This window comes from Beta vulgaris, chromosome 9 (genome assembly GCF_026745355.1).
Source record: "Beta vulgaris subsp. vulgaris cultivar EL10 chromosome 9, EL10.2, whole genome shotgun sequence".
Taxonomy (NCBI): Eukaryota; Viridiplantae; Streptophyta; class Magnoliopsida; order Caryophyllales; family Amaranthaceae; genus Beta; species Beta vulgaris.
In genome coordinates, this window is record NC_079210.1 from 28,171,297 (window position 1) to 28,197,975 (window position 26,679).

A 26,679-nucleotide genomic window follows, 5' to 3' on the forward strand; every position below is an offset into this window, starting at 1 on the left:
AGTAGGAAAATTTTATATGGTAAAAAAATTATCTTATATTATTTACCCCACATATGTTTTCAAAAGGACGTATTCGTCAAAAGATACTAGTGAATGAATGAATACTTTGTATATTGTATATATAACTAGTTTTTAGGAATGTGTAATATCCCAAGTATTTTTGTCCTACATTTTATTAGTTCAAAATGACTAATATAATGTCATTTGTTTTCATTTGTCAATAAGCATTAGCTGTGGTTTATTTTGTCTGGATAGTACTACTTGTAATGATTATCATCTACATGTAATTCCCTGGCTAATATTGTTAGAATTGTACTCATAACTTGTCATATTACTCTACCTTGTTATCCCCCAGGCAATATTCATGTGTTAACGTTTTCATAATTAAAATTTAATCTTAAAGTTTTCTAATAAGGGAAAAGAATTTAGTAGTTTACAGTTGAATTGGTTACAATAAAGGGATATATGTAGCTTTATTCGTGGGAGAAATAAAACATTTTATGTAAGTTGTCAAGGGATTGAGGATTCCTAAAACCTTTTCTATCATCTTTTGGGAGAGATGTCATGTTAGAGATGTAGTAATGCTATGGCAGTGTGTGAGATGAGTAACATGTGGCAGCCTTTGTTCATGCAGTTTAATAATTATAATAAATTTCAAACTAAATTCTGTAAATTAAATTACTACACAAAACAATCCTATAAACAAGGATTCAAATTTTGAAGAAGGCGTATACTATAGGTGGATTTTGACTATAGTTGCATAAAAAAAAGGTTATGTAGCTTAGTCATAGAATGATGACATTTTAAATAAATGGGCATCGAAACCTCTTGGACAATTTTTGAGTGACTTCGATATAAAAGAAATGTCCATTTCGTTCTTATTATTGTTTCTATTTGCTTTTCGAACAATTTTCAATACACGTATTTCACTAACGATATTTGAGATTTGCTTCTTAAAAAATTATAAAATTTTGCTGTTGTGAAAGTACACGTCAGGATGAATTTACCTATATTTCATATGACAGTATTTCTATTGCATATATATAAAAACTCCTGGTCAAAGTTTATATTTCTACAAATGGAATATTCCAAGTCAAAATATCAAATACTAACGAGGCAGTACCGTGCGAAATGCGAAAACTTATATAAGATTGTATCAACATATACCATAAGAGTCCTTGAAAAAAATACAATAAGAGGGCATGCATACATATAATGGCCTAAAATTGTTTAATATACATTTTAATTATATATATTGATATTGATTATTGATGCCATCATCTAAACTTTACAAATTACTGTATTAATATAAAGTAATTTAAAGAAATATGGGGAGAATCATTTAAAATATAAAGTTTCCATTGCGTTAAACCTTGTACACTAAACATTATGGTGCTTACATCTAAACTTTTTCTTTTCTGAAATTTTATTGTCAAAGAATAAATAAAGTAGATACTGTCAACAGTATAACTACCACCAACAAAGTGCAACGACAAACTGCCATAACTAACAATAAAATTAAATAGAGGGTAAGAAGGAATGAGAGATAAGAAAGACAAAAGATGCTAGAAAAGGGTAATTTGCGAAAAATGGGAATATAGGAATATGTAATGGTGTTTTTTCTAATTTATGTTTTCTATTCATATTTAAAGTTAGACAAGCATTACCATGCATAATAACATTTAAATTTCCTCAAATATAATTAAAAATTCTATCATTATAAGAATTTATTACTCAAAAATTAAAATAACCATAAGTTATACTCCCTCCGTTTCAAAATATAAGTCGTTTAAGGTTTTTGCACATAGATTAAGAATTTAGTTAATTTTAGTTAGATTTACATGGGTAATAAGAATTGACATTAAATATTGTATTGATAATACCAAATACCCTATAAGCTTATCTTGATATTATAAAATTGCATTTAATCTTACATTGGTATTGTAGAATGCCTTATATTTTGAAACAAATTCTTCTAACTAAAATGCCTTATAATTTGAAACAGAGGGAGTATAAAATATATGTCTGTGCAAAGTATTGATGCATATAGAAGTGAAATTTTATGATGCCCTTAAGCTAGATACTTTGATAAATTTTGCATAAAATAACATATTTATAAAGGCACCACATCCATGCACATTCTCTAATCTATCAACAAAGTGACCATGCACCCCCCATGTGATGAGTAACAAGAGATCATGCATGCTCATTTTGCTCCATGCTCTCTTCTAACAATGAGCTTCTATAGTAGAATAAACACAATATTTTATACCTAATTTGTCCAAAAACTACATAATTGGCCATTAACATATTGCATAGAGATCCATTACATTAATAAACAGCCATTCTTCTAGGCCCGCTATAAATACACTCCCAAACTCTTACAACTTATTCAACCAAACTACTCGCTTCTCTAATTTGCTTCTTACAATTATATATACATAATACATATATATCACTCTTGTATTCTACATGGCTTCATCATTCGGCATTCGGGTGCGCTTAATTGCTTTATTTATTCTAATAATCTCTTCATCCATCTTCTTAAGCACCCATGCACGTATTCTTTACCACCATAATGGTAGAAAACATATTAGTAGCAACCAAATTCTGCATGAGCTTGGCTTCCATGATGTTCTCAGATATCAAAAACAGCAGCAAATATCGATCAGTGAGATCGGATCCGAGCGGGTCTCTCCTGGAGGACCCGACTCACAACATCACTACGCTGAGACACCAACTTTACACTAGACGTACATCAAAATTTAATTTGGTAAACGTGTGTAATGAGACTTATTACTATTACGTGCTTTGTTATTTATCTTTGCACCCATTTCTCTTTTCAAGATTGTGGTGTATAATGGGAGGAACATTACTCTGCACCCATTTGTCTTTTCAAAAGTGTGGTGCGTGTATTATGAGAGGAACATTGATTCTTATCCTAGACGCTGTCTTTGCTACTACTACAAGTAAAACAACAAAATAGCAGTCTCTTAAATTTATATCCTTAAAGAAGAGGTATGTAATTTTTAATTAGAGATGAGTTTGGGTAATACCCTTACGCTACGTTAAGCATTTATTGTCTCTCTCTTAAGTCCTAGTGTTTGTAAAAGAGGTGATGCTATACAAAGTGAATTTGTTGTTACTTTCATATTATATCATGTCTCTCCCTCCCCACCCCCTCCTATTTGGAAAAAAAATAATGGTACGTAGACCCTTACATATATATCATGATCTAATTTATGATAGCCATGCAAGATCTACTAAGAGTTATAAATGGGAGTTGTTCAAACTTTCGAAGTACTGAATGAAATTGTAAGACAATCGAAATGTATTTTGTCATATCATATATACTCCATATATATATGTTGTTTTTAGATAAGTACATTAGCTGACATTACTTCCGATCCCGAGTTTCATCCCTTGTAAAAGGGATGCTCAATTTTCCCCCTCCTTACAAGGGACTTCAACTTAACTATTTTTAAAAAAAGTATATTTTATATTTGTCTCTCCTAATCTATACATGATTATTGTGGTAGATATCAATTTAGTATATCACTTCAACTTAGAATATATGTTTATTTATCTATACTTTGTTTGACAATTTTGATGTACGTTGTTTCTGTTACTTGTTTGGCTTGCTGATAGCTTACTTTTACCAGCAGTTTGTATTGTTTACTTTAAGCTCCTATCAGTATTAACTAGTTTTGAAGCCCGTACGTTGCACGGGTTCCTATTTATACAATTTTTTTGTTAACATTGTTGATTTTGTGTTGTTGTAACATGAGATTTTTCAACACTATTTTATTTACATACTTCCTCTGTTCTTTCTCTATTGCAATAATCACCACTTTGGATATTTTTATCTATTTGGACCACTCCACTTTATTAAAAAAACAACTATAATTGACAATATTGTCTTTACTTTATGTTAATAAAATCATCATTAATTACTCATCAAATTACCTCATAAAGTTGCGTTTACTTTATTAAGGATTTACTTATTATCCCCTATACTTGTTAATTAAAGGGGTACCTCTATGCTAAACTACCCTTTTTTTCATTTTCTTAATAACCATGTCAAAACTATTGTTGCAGTAGGAAAGAACAGATAAATTATTTGTTATTATGCTCTTATTTCTAGATTTTTTATTACGATATATAAATTTTATATTTTTTAATATTAAACTAAATATTGTAGCTAAGTCTATTATTAAATAGTATCCCGGTAACTGGTATGACTAACATAGTTAACACAATTTTAACATGAAGAACACCCCTGATACTTGAAGAAAGTAGAAGGTACTTATTTAATAGATGCGTGATAGAAAAAGTATAGAAAACATGAGTGTCAGTCACAACTTCAACTTTTAATAAGTTAAATATAAAACTAACCTCTACTAGTAATCGAAAATATTGTTTAAGAGAAAAATATACCTCTTCGTCCATCATTACCATATCAAATCAATCTTTCTTCTTTTTTATGATTTGTGACCTCAAATAGTCTAGGAACACGAACCTTGATTTTTCAATTAGTTTGGTAGAATCAAGTTAATGGATAAAAGAATAAGATCTAACATATGGATATATGTGGGAAAAAAACATGAATAATTATGTATACAATAATTAGTGAATTGTATAATACCTTTATTTGCTATCGTTGATAAACTTTCATTTGAGTCATGTAAATCCACTATGGTATGCTATAGGTTCAAAATTATAAATATGTATTTTTATCTTTATATAACTCAATTTTTAAAAGTATGATTTTCAAATATATAATTGATATTGTCCCACATATAATACGCTATTTTTCTAGTTATTTTTACATGTAAATAAAATAAAGATTAAATAACACATTATTTTTCCAAATAAATAAATTTTCATAAGTTATTGTAAAACTATATTGTCTATGAAACTTATTTCGAAACATATTTCAAACACTATCCAATGGTAAAAAAAAATTATAATATTGCGAATTTGTAACAAAAATTATATTCAGTTTACATAGTATAATAATTTAGGTTGTTTATCTAAAACCAGAATATAATGTTCACTTATTCAAAACACCTTATATGTATTTATATATATAGTAAACACTATTATTTTAAAAAAAAAATTAATATTAAAAACAATAACATGCATGCTTAGATGGAACTCTCTATAACATTCTAAGGTTGTTTTTTTAAATCAAACTCTAGTTTTTTCATCATCCAAAATTCTAATATCTATGTAACTTTATCGCTATATATTTTAGTTTCTGTTGTAACAATAAATTTTACTGAATAAATTTTGTTGCAAAAATTGTTTTGGTTCAGTGGAGCAATTAAGGCTGAGATTTGAAAGATAATATATCTAAATCTGTAAATTAGACCTATTATAAAATTCTATAATCACATGTTTTAAACTATACTTATAGCTTAATTCATTATTATATTATCAAAAGGACTAAAAATTGTCTTACCATTCATCTAATTATATATATATTAATGAGTTGTAAAACTATATTGTAGATGGTTCTCATTTTGAAGAATATTTCAAGCACTCTCCAATTTTAAAAAACGATAATTTTATGAATTAGGTGGCTGATGGGTTTTAAAATATACCGCAAGTGCATGGTGTCTGTTTAGCAGAGACAGGCAAATACGGGTCGATCCACAGGGAGAGGAGTTCTATAATTTTATGCTCAATTATTTAACTACTTCAAGAGAGAAAATTGATTGAAGAATTAATAACTAAGCTAGAATAAACTAGAACACAAAATGATGTAAGTTTATCAAATAATTAAAAACCTAGGGCAATTGATCGGTCCGCCATGCTTATACCGATTTAATCACTACAATATAGTTCAACAATACTTGGATTGAGGTTCGAATAATTAGAATATTTCGTTAATCATTGGTCAGGCATTAACAACTCTTAGATTAACATATGCCAGTACGGTCGCTCAATATAATCAAACCTACCTATTGTAACAAGCCTCTAATGAATACGATCTTTCCATTCTAACTCTTGTTAGCTAAACATAAATCATGATATTGCGCAATTACATGAATTAAATAAGCATAACAAATCAATAGGAATTATTCTAAATCAATCCAAATATCGAACATTAAACCACAATAAAAAAAAGGTATAAACATGGCTTCCCTCTCTAAACCCTAGAAAAGTCTACTCACTCATGATAATAATAAAATCAATAAACATAATTAAAGTAAAAGAATTCATTAAATTAAACAAAGTAATGAGGAATATCAAATGATTGAAAAACAATGAAAAGGAAATCAACGATCTCTATAATCTTCAAAGGTAAAAGTTCATACAAAACTAAAGAGAAAAAAACTAAGTGTTTAGCCCTAAAAACGTAGAAAATAAGATAGTCTAATTGAAAATACTAAAAACCTATTTATACTTTTTACAAAACCGGCCAAAAAGGCAAAATAAGCGTCCCGAAATACCACCCGATCGGGCGATGCTGATTCTCAAACTACGACAAAGAAACAATTCCACTCAGTCAACCGAGAGACTCCGCTCTGTGGGGCGTGCAAGCGATTTTGGCTCCTTTCTCGCTCGGTTGACCGGGCTAACATGTCTTGCATCCTGGTGAAAATTTCATTTTTCCCGGCCGACCGGGCGAGAAAACTGCAATTTTGCGTCAACTTGCGAAGGTTGTATATCTCAAATCAGAAGTGTTATTGGAGTGTGTAACCTATCATTGGAAATCCCATGAAGTCTAGTTTCCAACCCAACTGAAATTTCCTGATTATCAATTTTCTATCAAAAGTTATGGTCAAAATAGTGAACAGGTGTCAGTTTTGACACTTCTTTCACTAACTCTTCGCTTCATTCTAACTCGATATTGTCCCAAACGGATGCATTGTGATCTTGTGCAAGATATCTTCATCATCAATGATTAATAGGCTTGATCTTAGGTAATCATAATCAATTTGCATCAAAATAACCTAAATCAAAACACGCAAACGGAGAGTAGTAGAGCACAACTTACGTAATTCATGCCATTATGCACCTAAATGCTCTAAAAGGAGTTCTAAATGCAATCAAAATGCATCTAAAAACTATATACAAATGTGAGATATCAGTAGCAAAAGGATATTCAATTTACATAATATAATAATTTAGGTTGTTTATTCAAAACTAAACGTAAATTTCTCCCTATTCAAAACTCCTTTTATATATTTAAATATGTGTAGAACTCTATTTTTTACTATATTTAAAATAAAAATCAATGCCATGACAATCCTACGTGGTACTCTCTATTCATGAGTTGTAGAACTATATTGTATATAGATCTTATTTCGAAGCATAATTCGAGCACTATCCAATGGTACAAAAATTGTAATATTCTGAATTACGTAGCAAAAGTTATACAAAATTATAAAATATAATAATTTAAGTTGTTCATTCAACATGAAACTCTATTTAGCTTATCCAAAGCTCCTTATATATATTTCAATGTATATATAACTCTATTTTTGTAAAAAAAAAAAAAAAAAACAATTGATGATATGGCAATCCTACGTGGCACTAGTAGAATAAATGCATATTATTGTTGCGGTCATTAAGTGGCCTATTGCGGCGGTTTTGGCCGCGCAACAATTAAGGCTGCAGCAATATGTAATTAATATATTATTGCGGTTTTAACCGCAATAATATTTTAACATATTGCTGCGGTTTCTAGTGAAAACCGCAGCAATATATTTATTTTATATTAGCAAAATTGAGTATATTGTTGCGGTTTCTAGGAAAAACCGCAACAATATATTCTATTTTATAATAATTAATAAGCATATTGCTGTGGTTCCTAGCCAAACCGCAGCAATGGCCTAGCCAAACCGCATCAATAGGTAGAGGTGAAGGTAAAAAAATTGTTTTTCTTTTTTTTTTTTTTTTTTTTGCATTTTGCCATTAAATTCGAAAGATGAACAAAATTCAGAAAAATAACTTCATAAACTTTCAACAAAATCTAACTACAAAACATAAAAATGAAAAAAAAATGAAGAGACAAACTTAACATTACATCAGAAAAGGTTAACATTGATTCTAACACATAAATAAAAAAATGAAGAGACAAACTTAACATTACATCAGAAAAACAATTATCAACTTGCATAAACTAAAAAAATCAGAACTAAAAGATGTGAAGTTTTCCTAATTAACCTATACATCACAAATAATAACCTAGAGAGAAGTGAGAGTTTCTCTCTCTAGGAAAAGAACATTTTTCTTTCCCTCCAAATTTTCTCTCGGTACACACTGCTATTGTGCACCGTAGCAATGGCCTAGAAATCTGGAGGTCGAGGGAAGAATGTTGTGAAGCCTAGAGGTCCGTCGGATTCTCAAGTTCTCAAAACTCAATCATTGGATGAGTTAATTGGTATAGAAGCTTTACAATTTGGTGATGGAATTGGTGAAGTTATTACTCCTAAAACTTCCATTCAGCAGCTATAGCAGCAATCGAATATTCGACACACTTTCAATGAATGGTTAGATTCAATTCATCGACATTCAAGTGCAATGTCTCATCAGAAATCATCGCATATGGAGGTAATCTCGAGATCTCATCCAATTTTTCAAGAAATTGAGAATGTAGCTGATCATGATGACTGAATTGCAAAATCTGGTGAAAATAATATTGTGGAAGAAGAAATAGTTCAAATTGATTTTGAGGATATTAAAGAGGAAGTAGAATTTTGGAATTCTGCAATTATGTGTTATGTAATGGGAGCGAATCCTCCAATTCATGTCATGGAAGGATTTGTTCATCGAATTTGGAAGAATCTAAAAGTTGATAAGGTTGCGATGATTCACAAAGGAGTTTTCATAGTGCGATTTTCTACCATGGAAAATCGTGATAAGGTATTATCAGGACACTTCTTCTTTGATAATAAACCTCTAATTCTGAAACCATGGGTGGCTGATGTGGATTTCATAAAAGAGGATCTTATATCAGTGCCTGTATGGATTCAATTAAAATTGAATATTAACTACTGGGGGGAAAAGGCGTTATTCAAAATTGTTGACCAGATTGGTAAGCCAATACAGAGAGATGAAGCGACTAAAAATCGAGATAAAGTCCAATTTGCAAGAGTCCTTGTAGAGGTTTTTTTATCAGAGAAATTAATTGATCAAGCTGTTTTTGTGAATGAATATGGAGATAAAATAGAAGTAGAGGTGAAGTATGAATGGAAACCAGTGACATGTGAGGTATGTCATTGTGTAGGTCATGAAACAGAGAATTGTAGAGCTAAGAAGAAACAAGTATGGAGGGCTAAAGCACCAATACAGGAAGATAATAGGCCTGAAGATGAAGGTGTGACTAAATCTGTACCCAAAGGTATAGAAGTTGATTCAGCTGGATTTCAGAGGGCTTTAAGGCCAATCAAGGTTAGGGTATCACAGACAAAATTGACAAGGGAAGGCACAAATCAGTGGTGATATTGGTCAAAGAAAAGACAAGGGAAGGGGGGACCCTTCCAGCAGTAATGGATAGGATTCTTAGTTGGAATTTCTGAGGGGTCAATAGTCCAAGGAAGCAGAAGAGTGTACAAAGGTTCATTCAGAAGCATAGTATTGGACTTGTTGGTCTCTTGGAAACCAAGGTAAAGGCATGTCATCTTGGCAGCCTTTATCAAAATGTGTTTAAATCATGGTGCTTCACCTCCAATATTGGCTATCACACAGGAGGAAGAGTTGGGTTAGTCTGGAAGCCTGGTGTGTTCTCTGTAAATATTCTACATAGTACTGATCAGTTTATCCATTGCTATGTGCAACCTATTAGTGGCAGAACAAGTTTCTTTTGTACTTTCATTTATGCCTATAATGAGAGTGCAAGAAGAGAGTCTATGTGGGCAAGTTTGAGGGATGTCAAGACTAAGGAGCCTTGGATTACTATAGGGGATCTAAATTATGTTAGGCATGTGGATGAGAGAATTGGTGCACTAGTTAGAAGTGGTGAAATGGAACCTATCAATAGATGTATGATAGATTGTGGGTTAGATGATAAGAGAAGTTCGAGATATTTTTTCACCTGGAATAATAAGCAGCAAGGTGATGCAAGAGTTTTTTCTAAACTGGATAGAATCATGGCAAATGAAGCATGGATAGATACATATGAAAGTGCAGAGGGCTGTTTTATGCAAGAAGAGGAATATGATCACACTCCTGCACTTCTTTCTATTTGTCCCTAACACAATGAAGGCAAAAAGCCATTCAAGTATGACACAATGTGGAGGCTTTCCACTGGGTTTAATACAAGAGTGAGTAGATGTTGGAACACTCACATTGAGGGATCAAAAATGTATGTTGTCTACAAAAAGATGAAGCTGATTAAGAAAGAAATGCATGACCTGAATAAAAAGGGATTTAATGATATTCAGGCAGCTGAAGTCAAGGCTTATCAAGACATGCTTGTTGCACAGGCTATGATGCATAGCAATCCTAGTGATCAGAATATTGCAGATGCTCAAATTGAGGCTATCAAAGAGTACAAATTGAAACATAAAGCTTATTTAGAGTTTCTTCAGCAGAAATCTAAACTAAGCTGGGTAGCTGATGGGGATGAAAATACTGCATTATTTCACAAGAGTATAAAGGCTAGGAAGATTCATAACAATGTCTATGCAATAAAAGACATGAATGGGAATTGGAAAGATTAGCCTGAGGAGGTCACTGAAGCTTTCCTAACTTATTACCAGCAGCTGTTGTGCACCACTCATAGGGATAGGAAGACGGTCATTGCACAGATTGTTCAAAATGGCCCAATGTTAGCAAAATATCACAAGAGAAGTCTACTAGCTCTATACACTGCAGAAGAAGTCAAAAGAGCTTTATTTTCTATACCTGGAAACAAAGCTCCGGGTCCTGATGGGTTTGGTGGCCACTTTTATAGAGATGCTTGGGATGTCATAGGGCATGATGTTACTGAGGCAATACTAGATATTCTCAGGGGAAGGAAGATGCTAAAGGAGCTCAATACTACTGTGATTACTTTGATACCTAAATCAAAGTGTCTAAGCGTAGTGAGTGACTTTAGACCCATGCATCTCATGTTGCAATACCATATATAAGTGCATCACAAAGGTTATTTATGGAAGGTTGAGGAATGTGCTACCTAATATGATTGTAGAAAATCATGGTGGATTTATTCAGAATAGATACATTGTGCATAATATAATGGTTGCGCAAGATATGGTGAAAGCTTATGGAAGAAAGAATGCTAGTCCAAGTTGCATGATCAAACTGGATTTACAGAAAGCATATGATATTGTAGATTGGAGATTCTTATCTAAAATGCTGGAACATCTAGGATTTCCTGGTCATTTCATCGAACTGGTTATGGAGTGTGTCACCACACCCATGTTTTCAATCATGATCAATGGCAGTATGCAAGGATTCTTCAGGTCAATAAGAGGGCTAAGGCAGGGAGACCCAATGTCTCCCCTACTATTTGTTGTGTGCATGGAATACTTGTCTAGAGTGCTGAAGTATGTAAGTGAGATGCCACAGTTTCACTTTCACCCCAAATGTAAAGCAATGAAGCTCAATCATCTTTGCTTTGCAGATGATCTAATTCTTTGTTGCAAAAGGTGAATTTACTTCAGTTGACCTTTTGTTACAAGCCTTCAAGCTCTTCTCTGATTCATCAGGCTTGCAAGCAAATGTAGCTAAGTCATCCTTGTATTGTTGTAGGATGAAGGAGAATGAAGTGTAGAGAGTGGTTGATGTATTAGGGGTTGGCCAGAAGCAATCTTCCATTTAGATATTTGGGAGTGCCAATTTGCTCTCACAGAATTTCAGTAGCTCAATGTGATGGGCTAGTAGAAAAAATGGTTGCAAGAATTAGGATGTGGAGTTCTAGAAATCTCTCCTACACTGCTAGAACTTTACTGGTTAACACAATGCTAATGAGTTTACATTTGTATTGGGCTCAAATATATGTGCTGCCCAAGAGTGTTTTACAAAGTATTGAGAAGATTTTTAGGGCATTCATTTGGAGTGGCAATTCATACAGTACTAAGCCTGACAATGTAGCATGGGAGCAGCTTCGTATGGATAAAAAGGCAGGTGCGCTGGGATTCAAAAATGTTATCAAATGGAACATGGCTTGTATGGGTAAATATGTTTGGGTTGTGGCTACCAAACAAGATAAACTATGGGTGAAATGGGTCCATGCTTTGTATATGAAGTCTGATGATTGGTGGGAGTATAGTCCAAGCACTGGAGCTAGCTGGTACTGGAACAAAATTTGTGAAATGAAGAATCACATAAAAAGGCATTACTCCAAAGCAGACTTCTATGCTTTGAATCAGTACAAAGTTGGAGAGATTTATGATGTACTGGTGGGAGACCTCATGCAGGTGTACTGGAGTCCTATGGTCTAGAATAGATTAAGTATTCCAGGACATAGATTCATCAATTGGTTGGCAGTTCAGCAAAGATTACAGACAACAGAGAGATTAACAAGAATTGGTGTTAGTCTCTCAGATTCTTGTCTTATATGTTCTCAAGGAAGTGAAACTCATACACACATATTATTTGAGTGTGTTTATAGTATGCTCTGCCTCAAAGAGTTGAAGAGATGGTTGGGCATTAATGCTATCACAAACAACCTTAACAGATTATTAGGTTGGATTGCAAGAAGCAAGAAGTCTAAGTTTAAGCGTGCTGTATGGAATGCTGGTCTTTCTGCCTTAGTTTACAGTATATGGAAAAGTAGAAATGATACATATTGGAATTTGTATATAACAATTCCCCCACTTGTTGATAGATACGTTCAAAAGGATTGTAAAGGAGAGAATTAGAAAAGTGATTCCTAAGAAGATTGCAAGGCGGGATTTTGTTTGGTTTATGAACTTATAAGTTCAGTTGATGTATAGGCGTGCTCATCTTTTGTATGAGTATTGGTTTGGTTCTAATCTGGTGTGATGAAGAGTTCAATATATATACTTACTTGCTTAGCAAAAAAGTTTTCCTTATTTCATCTGCGATCAAGTCATCCCAATTTTAAAAATCTCTTGTTTTCATCTGCGTTCAAGTCATCCCAGTTTATCAGCTCCCACGAGAGGCCGACCAAAAAAAAACAAACAAAATGAAGAAAACAAAAAAAACAGATCTAAAATAATAAAAAAACCGAAAAACACAGATCTGAAAAAAAATGGAACAATAAACAAATCTACAAATCTGAAACAATAGAAAAACGCAAAAAAAAAACAATATGAAACATTCGAAATGAAAAAGAACGAGAAAAGATTAAAAAAAATGAAAAGAGGCTTTGAGTCTTCAATCTGAAATCTTCGAGCTTATGATAACGACAAAACGAAGAAATCTTTGAGTCTTCGATCTAAATGGAGGAAGAACGACTGACAAAGAAGCACGGCTGATTAAGAATGACGGGATTGAAGAAGAACGACCGCCATCAAAGAAGAACGATGGGATTGTCGAGAAAGAAGAACAGGCGACGCAAATGATGAGAGATGAGAGGAATTCGAGAGCAGCCGCCATTAAAATGGAGGAGAGAGAAAATTATACACAAAGAAGATCTGAGGGAGAGCAAATTGAGGAGAGAGGAGAGAGATCGCGTGAGAGGTTTGGTTTAGGGTTTAGTGAGGGAGAGTGAGGGAGAAGTGAGAGTAGGGTTTGGTTTAGGGTTTGGTTTTTATGAGAGCGAGGGAGGCGTAGGAGTGAGGGAGCACGCATATTTATTAGGGTTTGGTTTATATCGCTGCGGTTTCTTTAAAAAACCACATAAATAGATGTTAATATAATATTTTAATTTATTGGTGCGGTTTTTCAAAGAAACCGCATTAATATATTTGGTTAATTAATTTTGAAAATCTCTCGTTGACATCTATTGCCGCGGTTTTCTCCCAGAACCACAACAATAGGTTAATTTTCGATTTTACTTTTTTTTACGTGGTTTATTGCTGCATATGGGTACAACCATAGCGCAATTTAGGCGCAATAATAAGCAATTATTCTACTAATGTCTCTATTCATAAGTTGTAGAACTATATTGTATATAGATCTTATTTCGAAGCATAATTCGAAACTATCCAGTGGTACAAAAATTATAATATTTTGAATTACGTAGCAAAAGTTATATACAAATTATATAATATAATAATCTAAGTTGTTCATTCAACACGAAACTCTATTTCACTTATCCAAAGCTCCTTATATGCACCGGTAGGAGCTTCGAATAAATCATATACCAATTCTTTTTCTCTGAAAATATAGAAGAAAGGGGTCTGCGCGCCAATATCCGCCACAAATCACTGCTTATATACATGGTATTGGCCATAATTTACAAGAATATTTTGTAGTCTTAGTAAGAGGGGAAATTTAAATATATATAGAACTCTATTTTTGTAAAAAAAATAAAAATAACAATTGATGACATGGCAATCCTACGTGGCACACTCTATTCATAAGTTGTAGAACTATATTGTATATGGATCTTAATTTTGAAGCATATTTCGAGTATTATCCTATGGTACAAAAATTATAATTTTCGAATTACGTAGCAAAAGTTATACACAAATTACATAATATAATAATTTAAGTTGTTCATTCAACACGAAACTCTAATTTTCATTTATCCAAAACTCGTTATATGTATTTAAATCTATGTAAAACTTTTTAATTATAAAAAAGAAAAATATAGTTGATGACATGACAATCCTATGTGGCGCGCTCCATGCTCACGAAAAGTTCCTCCTTTATATATATATTGATTGTTCACCAAAAGATTTAAATCATCTCTACTAAAATTAGTTGCTAACTATTAATTTTTCATGAGCCTTCTCCGATTTTTTGTTGATAAATATCTTCTCGTTATTTTAGTTACTGCTGAGATTCTTAATATCTTTCATAAAGTAATTATTTTAACTCATAACTAGTTATTGAGGCAGGACGATTCGCCGAGTTATTCGATAAGGCAAAGATATACTTCATATTCTTTGGGGTTAATATATACGGTTTTCTTCACCATTTACCACAGGCAAATTTTTTTTGCACCATATACCCTTTCAACTTTCCAAATTCACCATATACCCCTCACTTTTCGAAAAATACATCAACTTACCCTTTTGACTGACGGTGTTAGACTTTTGTTAGTAATTAGGCCCTAATCCTCTCCTAATCCTAATTAACTAACCTAAATCAAACACTAACCCTAACCCTAATGTAGTACCCTAAGCCTAATCTAATACCCTAACCCTAACCACCCTCCAAACACCCCCAACCACCCCTGCCCCCTCCCCCACCACCCCCGAAGCCTCCCATTTCCCTGCCGACCCCCTCCCATTCTCTCGCCGACCCCCTCCCCTTCCCCCGCCGCTGGACACCCCCTTTCCCGGCAGTCTGACGCAATATTGTAACCTCCCTCCACTTCTCCTGCAACCCAACATCCCTCTAAACGGCTGGAGCAAAGGAGTGCGCGAGGGAGAAAGGCGGAGCAACAGGGAGAGAAAGGCGGCACGATTGTGGGTGGGTTTCGGTGGAGGGGGTGCTGCGGCTGTGGCGCGGCTGCTCAAGGGTGCAGCGCGAGCAAGAGGTTGGGGTGGCTAGGGTTGGGGTTGGCTGTGGGGGGTTGGGGTCGGTGAGGTGGAGAGGGGGCTGCTTGCGGGGGAAAGGGGAGGAGGGAGGGGGCTTCGAGGGTGGTGGGGAGGGGGATACTGGGGTGGTGGGGGCAGTGGTGGAAATGGTAAGGGGTGAGGGAGGCGTGGTTAGGGTTAGGGACTTAGATTTTGAGATTAGGGTTACAATTTGACCTAGATCTAGACTAGCTAATTAGGATTAGGGGGAATTATGAGGCTAATGGCTAATGGACATTAACTTCGTTAGTCATTAAGTGCAAGTTGATCTATTTTTCGAAAAGTGAAGGGTATATGGTGAATGTAGAAAGTTGAAAGAGTATACGGGGCAAAAAACTGTAATATATAAATGATCATATAATTTTTCATAAATAAAAGTTGTATCTTGGTAATTTGCTAATAACTTGCACATTGAGATATTAATACTTTAACCTATTAAAAAAATTATTCTTAATTTTACGAGTAATATAATACCAAATAAGCGATGTCATATCATAAAATGATGATGAACCGTATTCTTTATTATATAGTAATAAAAGAGTTCTAAAAAAATGTTATACCATAAAATGATGACATATATGCAATTTAAAAAAGATAGGGTGACACGTCACCATATATGCATGTATTGTTGTTATTTGGATTATCTTTTATTATATTTTATTTTGCAATGTAAAATCTTGTGATGAGTTGATTAATAAGTTTATATTACGACTAAATAAGCATCATTGAAACATTGGCTTGTCAGTTAGAGCATCATATTTTTTTTACAAGATTGTGGGTTCATATCCTATAATAACCAAAAAAAAATTGAAAGTGTGACATGGGTTCATGTCTTCACTTGAGATTTGAGAGGAGAGTGACACGTGACAAGCTGCACTGCTCGCCCACACGTTTTAATAACATTTATACATCTTCTATTCCTAAATAAGTATTATGTTAAGTAAATTGACACAGGCCCGACCTTGGGGCGGGGAAGGCGGGGCGCCCGCCCAGGGCCCATAAATCTGAAATTGGTTAACTAATTAATCCAGCACTAGTAATATATATGTCTTGTATTGGAAAGATGGTAGATGCTTGCTTGTGTGGGAAAGTTGAGAGCGCGGTTCCAAACTTCTTATTGCAATTGTCCATCTTTTTTTTTTCTTTTTCCTTTTCTTTTTCTTTTTCTTTTTGCAATTGACAAAGATGCTCTCCTTTATTAGTTGTTACTTTCCTTTTCTCTTTACAATATTTCCAACTTCTTCATTTCCTTTCTACCACCATATTATTTTATTTTCTTTTTAATCAATATGATTTTATACCTTATATACCTTGAAATTGTAAATTATTAAAAAATAATGTATACAATCTAAAGCAAATACTTAGATTCTTAATATTCTTTATAGGTGTTCCAATCCGTCCCACAATAGTCTGAACATTTTGTTTTTTGTTTGTTCCATTTCAGTTTTACACACTTTTATTTTTGACATGATCCAACTATTATTATGTGATTTCTCTCATTTTCAATAAAAGATACCCACCAACTCCTATCACGTACATAATTTTTAAAATAAAAATAACAATTGATAACCACATTATAACTTATTTCTTACCTTACTTGACCTAATAAGTGTACAGGTATTTCTAAGACGAAGTGAATATTGGACATATATTAATCATATAAAAATGAAAAAGATCTTTTTTCTTTTTGAAGAAATAGTTGTTGATAAACATGAATTAATCAATTCTCAAATAGTTTTTATCCTATAAACATGCATATTTTGTTAAATTTATTATGCATTAGGGGCCCTTTTTCATATATTGCCCTGGGTCCAATAATATTCACGAACGGCCCTGAATTGACATTACTAATCAACTAATTTTGACACTATTTTCTCACTATTATATATAAGAAAACATAGTCAACTGAGGTCCTGTTAGTTTCGACTTACAATTCTACTTTCAAAATATTAGCTTTTTATGATTGTTACTTGTGCGCAATCAAAGGTACTAACGAACAAAGTAGCTATGTGAAAAAAAAAATAGATGTAACACTTATTAGGAACGGAGGATTGATTAAGTGAAAAAAATACATGTAACACTCATTATAAACGAAGGAAATATCTATAACTATTACTAAAGCAAAAACTGTTGATATCATTATTTTCCACGTGACGGTGGCTTCACAAGAAACAATTTCTCCCAAAAACCAAAATTGATGTCATTAATCTATTTATATGTAATTTTTATCAAACAAGCTTCGAATTTGATTTCTAAGTATGACTTAGTAATATAACATTACTCCACTACACTTTTTTTTTTTTTACTATTCAAAGTAGTTATTGATAAAAAAATTTGGTGATGAGATACAACCTAGTCCAGCAGAACTAAAGGCTACACGCAGCCCAACAAACAAATATCAGCCAACAAGGCTGAATAAAACAAAAGCTAACACAAAGAAGCCACAAGGCTAAACAACAGAGCACCACTACTGAATCAGAAGTTTCCTTTCTTGCTCATTACAATTACAAGCAGTGTTAAAAATGATTTCTTTAGCAAGCATCTGAGCAGGAATGTTCCCATCAGCAAAAATCTTGCTATTCTTTTGTTTCTAAATCATCAAACATTATCGAATAACATTACACTTTGGATTACAAGAATACAAATATGTAGATTTATAAACTAATAATTAATTGAAAACACTAACCAACCCAATGATAATCTCTATAGTTATGCAATCATAAACTAAAAAACTATTCTCAAACACAATTAAACTATCAATTTATAATAGTAGTGTTTCATTTAAATCCTATAAAGAAAAATTAACTACTCATAATTGAAGAGTACATCACCCAAATATGAGAAGTCATGATCGGTAAAGTGTTCATGCTCCGTTCTCAGTCGTCTCCTCCATCGAACTCCCGTCCTACTCTTGTCCGCCTGTCCGTCAACATCTATTGCCGCAGCGTGCTACTCCTCTTTCCTTTACTTTTTTTTTGAACGAGAAATTTCATTAATTAGAGGCCAAACGACATCTATAATAGATATTGAAGAAAAACAAGATACAATCAAACAAGGTTAAATCAAATTCGTCTTCGAAAAAACTACAATGAACCAGATCGAGCAATATAGCGCAGTCCCCTTGTATTTGCTGAATCAAACCGCTATTGATGAGGAAGTCTATCATTCTGACATAGTTTGGGAAGAACAATCTTGATCGAGCCATGTTTACCGCATCCGAGATTCCAATACCTTCCTGTTGAGTCTCGAACTTCAACCAATGAGAACAATTTCTCATACCTAAAAACAAAAAATAACAATACTCACAACTCCCATAGGGGAGAAGGAGATCTCCACAACAAAGAGTACTAAAAAAATCCCACAAAGAGATACTAATTTATTCAACAAAAAGAAAAACTGAAAATAAAAGACATATAGGGGCTTACCATGGATGAAAACATCCATGGTAGCCCTCTAACTGATGAAGAAAGGGTAAGGAAAGCTAGGGTTTAGAGAGAAAGAGAGAGAGGGGGAAGAGAAGCTAGGGTTTATAAGTATGACTTCTTCTCTTTTCTTTACTTATACGTGCCCTCCCCCTCATATAATGTTGCCTCCTTTCCAGCCAAGGGTTTTAGGTTTTTTTTTCTTCTGGGTAATGTTATATGTAGCCCTAAGGGCTACATATAAGCATTAAATACATGTCTTAAAATGGAAACAATTTATGAATTCATGACAAAATTTCACATCATTTGAGGTAATAAATGCTTGATTCAAATTTTTATTTCTATTTTAAACTTCTTATACATAACCCTAAGGGCTATGTATATCATTTTCCTTTCTTCTTTTCTTTTTTTTCTAGTACCCACGCGGTCCTTTAACCCAACAAGGATTTCTTTCTTTTTTCTTTCTTCTTTGTTGGTTGCTGCATGAGTGTTTGGTCTTTTGTATACATCGGGCTTGGCCCACTTCTTGCGCATTTAACATCAAGGAAATCATTTCTTTGGCTAAAATTTATTAACATGGGTTGAATCCATTAATTCACTCAACAACAATTCAATTCCTTTGGCTCCAAAAGTATAATGTACTTGCCAATATTAGATACTCCCTCCATCCTCTATTAGTTTACTTCTTTCTTTTGCACAGAGTTTTAGGAGAAATAATGTTGTGGGTCATAAAAAGAAAGATAAACTATTATTTTATCTTAAAGTTGAATGTATGACTGATGAAAAGTTTGTGGTCCCATTCCAAAAGTAGCAAAAAAAAGAAAGGAGTAAACTAATAAGGGACACCCTTAAAAGGAATACCGATAAACTAATAGAGGACGGAGAGAGTATATCTCTATTATATAAGCCAAGAGGGGAGCTATGGTGTCCCCTCTTGAAAATACTTATACACCTTTAATCTCACAAAAAATAATAAACAAAAGATTTTATGAACTTTTTCCTTATTTACAAATATTAGTAAATAAAGTTTTACATGACCAAAAAAAATACATAAAAATGTGTAAAAAGAGAACTCACAATTGAAAATATAAATTGATGACTAAATCAATTTTCAAAAAATTATAAAAACAAATATTCACAAGATTCTTACTATCTAAACTCTCAGCTGCAATAACAATTCAAATACCATGCATTAACAAACCATAAAAGAATTAAAAAATATAATTAGAGAATATTCACTTTTTAAATTTTTTTGGGAGCACAATTAGTTGGAATAATAAATAAATTAAAGATATTAACATACATCATCAGATAATATCAATTTATAATCTTTATTTATTGAAGCACGACTCACCATAATATGCCTAAAAAGTAAAAACCTTTATTATCCAGTAAAATTAAATTTAACTACTACTCATAAAATAGGCGTATAAAATATATATATATATATATATATATATATATATATATATATATATATTATATAATAATAATATATATATATATATGTATGTATTTTTAAATAAATAAATAAATAAATAAATAATACTTAGATCATTGTTTCAAAGGAGAGTTGTTCAATATTCTTCCAATACACGATAACATATACTACCTTGACTTAGTCCTTTTTGTAAAACATTACTCTTTACACTAGCAATGCAAATAAAAAATCATAACGCTCATCAAATATTCACCATAAACATTACACTCTTAAGTTAGTTTTTTTAACACTTTTTTATGTTACTATTAATATTAATATAATGTCGCACGCATCGCGTGCATATATTACTAGTTATTACTAAATATAAAATATAGCACATGTCAAATTATTAAATTAGCTTATAAACATAATTACTACATACCCCATGAAAACGATTAAAACCCATAACTTATAGTTTATAATACTAATAAGGAGCTATCAAGAGGCAATTATAAGGTTATAATATATAATAATTCACACTTATCGTTATCTCTCATTTTTCACAGAAATTAAGGTAAATGGAACATGGAATGATAAATAATAATTTTTGAGGGAAAAAATAATTTAGAATAAGGCATGTAGAATACAAGGTGAAGAAGCAGTGAATCACTATTATATATGGCAACAAGGATGGCCCACAAAATCGTAGAAACATTGAAAATTTACAACACAATCAATTACTTCCTTCTCAACTAAATTTTTGAAAAAAATTGAAAAATACCCGCTTTACTAGATGTAATTAGAAATTTATTTAATTTTTAACATGTTTTCATATGCATCGCATGCATGTAAGGCGAGTGTATGACTAATTCAACTCTTCCCTTAACAAAGAAAAAAATTATTACAAGGAGCAAATATAGAATTATGAGCAAAATAGCGACCTAAACTTTGCCAAAAGTTAGGGTTAAGGATCTCAAGTTTTAGAAAGTTATGATTAAGGACCTAAAATGTAACTTCTATTACTTCTCCCCGAGCATCGTACTTTGAGGTTAAATGCAAAATAAAATAAAAAGTAGGAAAAAAATTCATCTCTCCTCTCACCTATAACTAGGGGTAGCAATTAGGGATGGGAAAGGGTCGAGTTTGAGTCGGGTCCAATCGGATACTAATTTACCCAGACCAGGACTCGGAGCCTAAGGGTCTGGAAAAATTGGATCCGAACCCAGACCCTTAGGGTCTGTAGGGTCTAGGGTCCGGGTCAGGATCCAAGCTTAAATTCTTGGCAACATATACATCAAATCAAACAAATAAAACACGAAATTCAACTCTTATAGCTCCATCAATCAAGTTTCCAGATACTACCATCAAAGTATGAAACCGCAGTTCTAAAACATTTTTCCTAATAAATGATCTGTCACACAACTTCACAGATGAATATTCCACAACATTAAAATCAAATCCACCAAATAAAACACGAAATTCCAAACCTAATTCATTGAAATTCAACTCTCAAACACACAGATGAACTCAAAGACTCACCAAGTAAAGTTGATGTCGGCTCCAATCAAATTTACCAGAGGATAGAACAACAGTAATTCTGGTAACAAAATCGGCGAAAATCGAAAAACACAACCATCAGAGAGATCGGACACAAGATCAATGACTTATCAACAGATTTGTTCATCATCGAAGGAGGAGAGAGAGCGAACGAGAGGAGAGAGAAGGAGAAGAAAATGGTAAGAAAGAAGAGGAGGGAGAAAAAATGGCAAAGAAATACCAAGTCATTTTCTCAGTCTCTCTTATAGCTGGTTGCTATGGGCTAGGGTTTGAATTTGCAAATAGGTTTTCAAAGTGTATTGGGGATGTGTTTTAGTTTAAGTCTTAGGAAATCAATTTTTTTTAAAAATAAAAAGTTAAAATTTACGTATTAAATGTTTAAAGGGTCTAAGGATCAGGTCTGGATCCAAAATTTGAAGACCCGTACCCTAAAATTCACTAGGACCCAGACCCGGACCCTTAAGGTCTGAATATTTTGGACCCAGACCCTTAAATTAGGGTCGGGTGCAACAGTGTCCGGGTAGGGTCCTGGACCCATGCTCATCCCTAGTGGCAATGATACGAGTCGAGTTCGAGTTTGAGCTAGCTCGACTCAATTCGTTAGCATTTTGAGTTGAGCTCACTCGAGTCGATTTTTGACCAAGTCGAGCATTGACCTAGTCGAGTTTTGACCGGGTAGATTTCGAGTAACTTACAAGTGTATCATGTTACAAGCAACAATAAGGTAGAAAAATATTAAATTTAGGTATTTTGCTATTGATAATTTAGTATTCGAGCTTCTCATGAGTTTTCGAGTCGAGTATCGGGTTGCTCAACTCAACTCACCAATATCTCAAGTCGAGCTCATTCGAGTCGAGCTTTGACCGAGTCGATCTCGAGTAACTTGCGAGTTGTCTCATGCCACCGCTACCTACGACCGTAAATTCTCTTTCCTTTGACAATGGGAAAATCATCTTCTTTCACCGTATATTAAGAACCATAAAAATAACTTTTTCATTTTGGGTGATTGGATTTCGGATGCACCTCTATGTGTTCATTACAAGAAAACCACAAATTCTTTTGCAAATCGTCAACTTGTAAATCCACCGATTTTCTCTCATCCACTATCAAACTTTGCAACGTATAAACATTTTCTCTTTTATGTGATTTTAATTTTCTTTTATTCTCTTTCGGAAACTTGTTTGATGAGTTGAGGGGTATTGAAAAAAAATATTATAAAGATATACCTATATAGTTGAGATCTTGGGTTTTTTTTTTTGAAAAAAGTTGATTCCTTTTATGTAAAACAATAGAGCCTTATTGAACCTTTTGGCCTTTGGGTTAATCTATTTTCTAGGTTGTTTCTCCATCACTTTTTTTTGGAAATTGATTCCTAAGTTTGGTGAGGTTTGTTTTGACATGAGTGTTATTCAAGGTATTTTTCTTAGGGCTATCAACTAAAAATACGCTACTATCTGATTTTATTTGTTGCAAATTATCACTAACAATTTGATCGCATACACTATACACTAAAACGACTTCTTTGCTAGGCCTTGATTTCAGAATTATCAATTTTAGTTGCTTATTATTTTCTTGATCGATTTCTTGAATCAGCTCTTAAGTTTGTTCAATTATAAAGTCAAGCAAGCAAACAGGGCGGATCTATTAAGTAACAAGGGGTAGCATATGCTACCCCTTAAAAAAAAAAAAAAAAAATAGGCTGGGAGAAAAAAAATAGAAACAAAATCTAGCAAGGTATTATTGATATATTGCGTTTGCCGCGGTGGTAAGTGCAATATATTGAAGACAAGGAGGTCTTAGAGCACCTACATTGGGGTTTCCCATTTGTGAAAATCAAAAAATAAGAACCCTCCCACCAATGGAGGTACGTCACTCATAATGAAAAAAAAATGGGGAGCACCAATAAATAGGTAACCATCCAATAATGATGGCCAATGGTGTGCTGCCATGTGGAAGAGAAATGGGGAGGATCCCACGTGAAGATGCAATTCCATAATTTTGTTTTTGGAAAAAAAAAAACCAGCCCGCCAACCAAATCGCCAACCAAATCACGCCAAGTGTCACACGCTGCAACACCAATGCCTCAACCAACCACAACTCGCCATGTGTCGCTGCTTTAACTTTTACAACGGTAATATTACCGTTTATTAAAAATGCCATAACTTTTTATATATAATGAATAATAAAAAAATAATTATACCAACGGTCATATTTTTTTATTCTCTATAAATAGAGACCAATCTTGATATACTTCAACACTCCAAAAAATGCATAATTTTTCATTAATTATTTCATAAATCTTATTTGATAATTATGGATCCCAATCATCCTAATTATAGGAATAGATATCAACAAAATGCAAATTACGAACAAAATCCAAATTCCCAACAAAATTCCAATTACGAACAAAATCCAAATTCCCAACAAAATTCCAATTACCAACAACAATTAGCGGATCAACGCGTACAAACTATTTTGTGCAACATGGTCGACTTAATGATATTGGAATGGAACGATATATGGTCGACTTGGTTCAACATATTTGGCAAATTAATCACCAGTCTATTGATGACGATTGAAGATCTAAATTATTGCAATATTTTATTTAAAATTAATTGTATGGTAATTTGTGTTTTTTTCAAATTAATTATAATTACCATATTTTGATTTAATTAAAATTATCTAAAATTAATGTGATGAATTAAATTATTTTATTGATATTGGTGGGGTATGGAAAGTAGGAGAGAGAAAAGGAGGTGGGGTATGGAAAAGTAGGAGAGAGAAAATAAATGGGGAGGTTAATGAATGGAGGTGTGAAATTGTGAAATGGGAAGGGTAGGTGATAAAGTTAGTGGAAAGTGATGTGGACGAATGAGATGAAGAGAGAGAAATTATGGGGATGTTAATGAATGTTGATGCTCTTAGGTTCTATACCATGTGGAGCATTTTGTTGTTTTAGTTTTCCCTTTTCTTTATTTTCTTTTTACCTTTTTCTTTTTTCCTCTTTCTTCCTCTTTCTTTTGTCCTTTTCTTTAATATCTCCTATGTTTCAAATCTTTTCCATCTTCTACAATTATACTTGTAAATTTAAATAATATAATACTTCATATACTAACAAACTTTATTTTAATTATAGTTGTCTTTCATTATATTATAAATACATTGCACTCCCTTAATTTCGAATAAAAAGGTTCAACCTTTTCTAAATCATATATTATAAAGAGAACCTTTTTTGATAAAGTATCCATGTATTTTTCCATTTCCTACGTTATATTCTAAATATTTTTTTCATTTCAAATTGTAGCTTTGAGTTTTTTTATTCTATATTGCACCCCTCTGTTAAATCAACGTTAAGTTTTTCATTAGTTTCTTATTTTTAGTTCTTCAGACTTACATTATACAGGAGAGAAATTCTTCGGCTTTAAAAGGGTTGGATATATACGATAAAGTAGTATGGTACGTAGAGTTTTTACGGGAAGAACTCTCTCATAATGTAAGTCTAAAGAATATAATATTATGAACCAGAGTAATATAGTATCATACAAAAGGGTTATAAGTGTAGGTTAACGTGAATTATATTCTACTATTATGAACCGTTATTTGGTTAGTTATATTATGCTACCCTTGATTGAAAATCCTGGCTCATAACTGAATTATTGTCAATGATGAAGGTGATCTGTTGTGCGATAATCGTGTTTTCTTTTACAAGGGAAGATTGATTTTATAAAGGAAATCTGAGATTTTGAGTAAGAATTCGTCACCGCCTTTGTTCGAGAAAGAACAGACTCTGGAGATATGAAACACCCCAAATTTCTCCCCTTTAAAATTTATATTTGGTAAAATACTTGGAGAAACTTAAGGGTATTACCGTCATGTATGAATACGCTCTGACAATACTATGACACGTCAAAATAGGCAGTGAAAACTTTTAATTTTATTTATAATAATGATAAACATTATTATCCAAAAAAAAGAAATACTTAAATGAAAAGTTTTAAAACTACTAAAATAGTGATCCAGTTCTAATGATTCCGAAAGATTTCTCCCATGCATCATGAATCATCATTGAACCTGAAAACTACTTCCCGTAAGAAAAATAGGGCAAAGCCAAAACAAATAGGAAATCATGTTAGTTGAGATATTGAGTACATTTACCTGCAAGACTTGTAAACTTGTAAATATATAATTCACATACTTTCATAAACATGCTTTATTTCGAAATTCTCATAATAAGATAAGATCACCCATTCTTGAATTCATGTAACTATGAAATAGTATATCTCTTTTAATAATTTCATTAAAAAAGTTGAAAACAATAATATAATAACTTAACTCAAATCCTTTTCCTTGATCCGCAGATTCTAAATGTGCACACTCCCCAAGTTAGTATCCCTTAGTAGCTAGTATTCCCTTATAAATACATAGAATGCGAGTAACCTTGATACCAACTAGTGGACTTGGAAGAACCCTTCTTGAACAAAGTCAAGGGGTAATTGTAATAATACTAACATATGGGTAAACTTTTCCTATAATTCAACTAATTGAATTATGATAAACAAACTTAATTATTGATTAATAATAATTTAAACTATTAATACCAAATTAATGAAACATAGGTTGACTTTAGCAAGAACTATATGAGTTCATTTAGTTTAGTAGAGTTCAC

General features: G+C 32.7%; 1 protein-coding gene across 1 annotated transcript; it reads left to right on the forward strand.

Annotated features, from left to right (window-relative positions):
• The first annotated feature begins 8,739 nt into the window (after positions 1-8,739).
• LOC104907175 (uncharacterized) lies at positions 8,740-10,208 on the forward strand. The gene is made up of 2 exons (XM_048637027.1): positions 8,740-9,405; positions 9,621-10,208. Exons 1-2 carry the CDS (start codon positions 8,740-8,742, stop codon positions 10,206-10,208), a joined length of 1,254 nt encoding a protein of 417 aa, XP_048492984.1.
• The last annotated feature ends 16,471 nt before the right edge of the window (positions 10,209-26,679 follow it).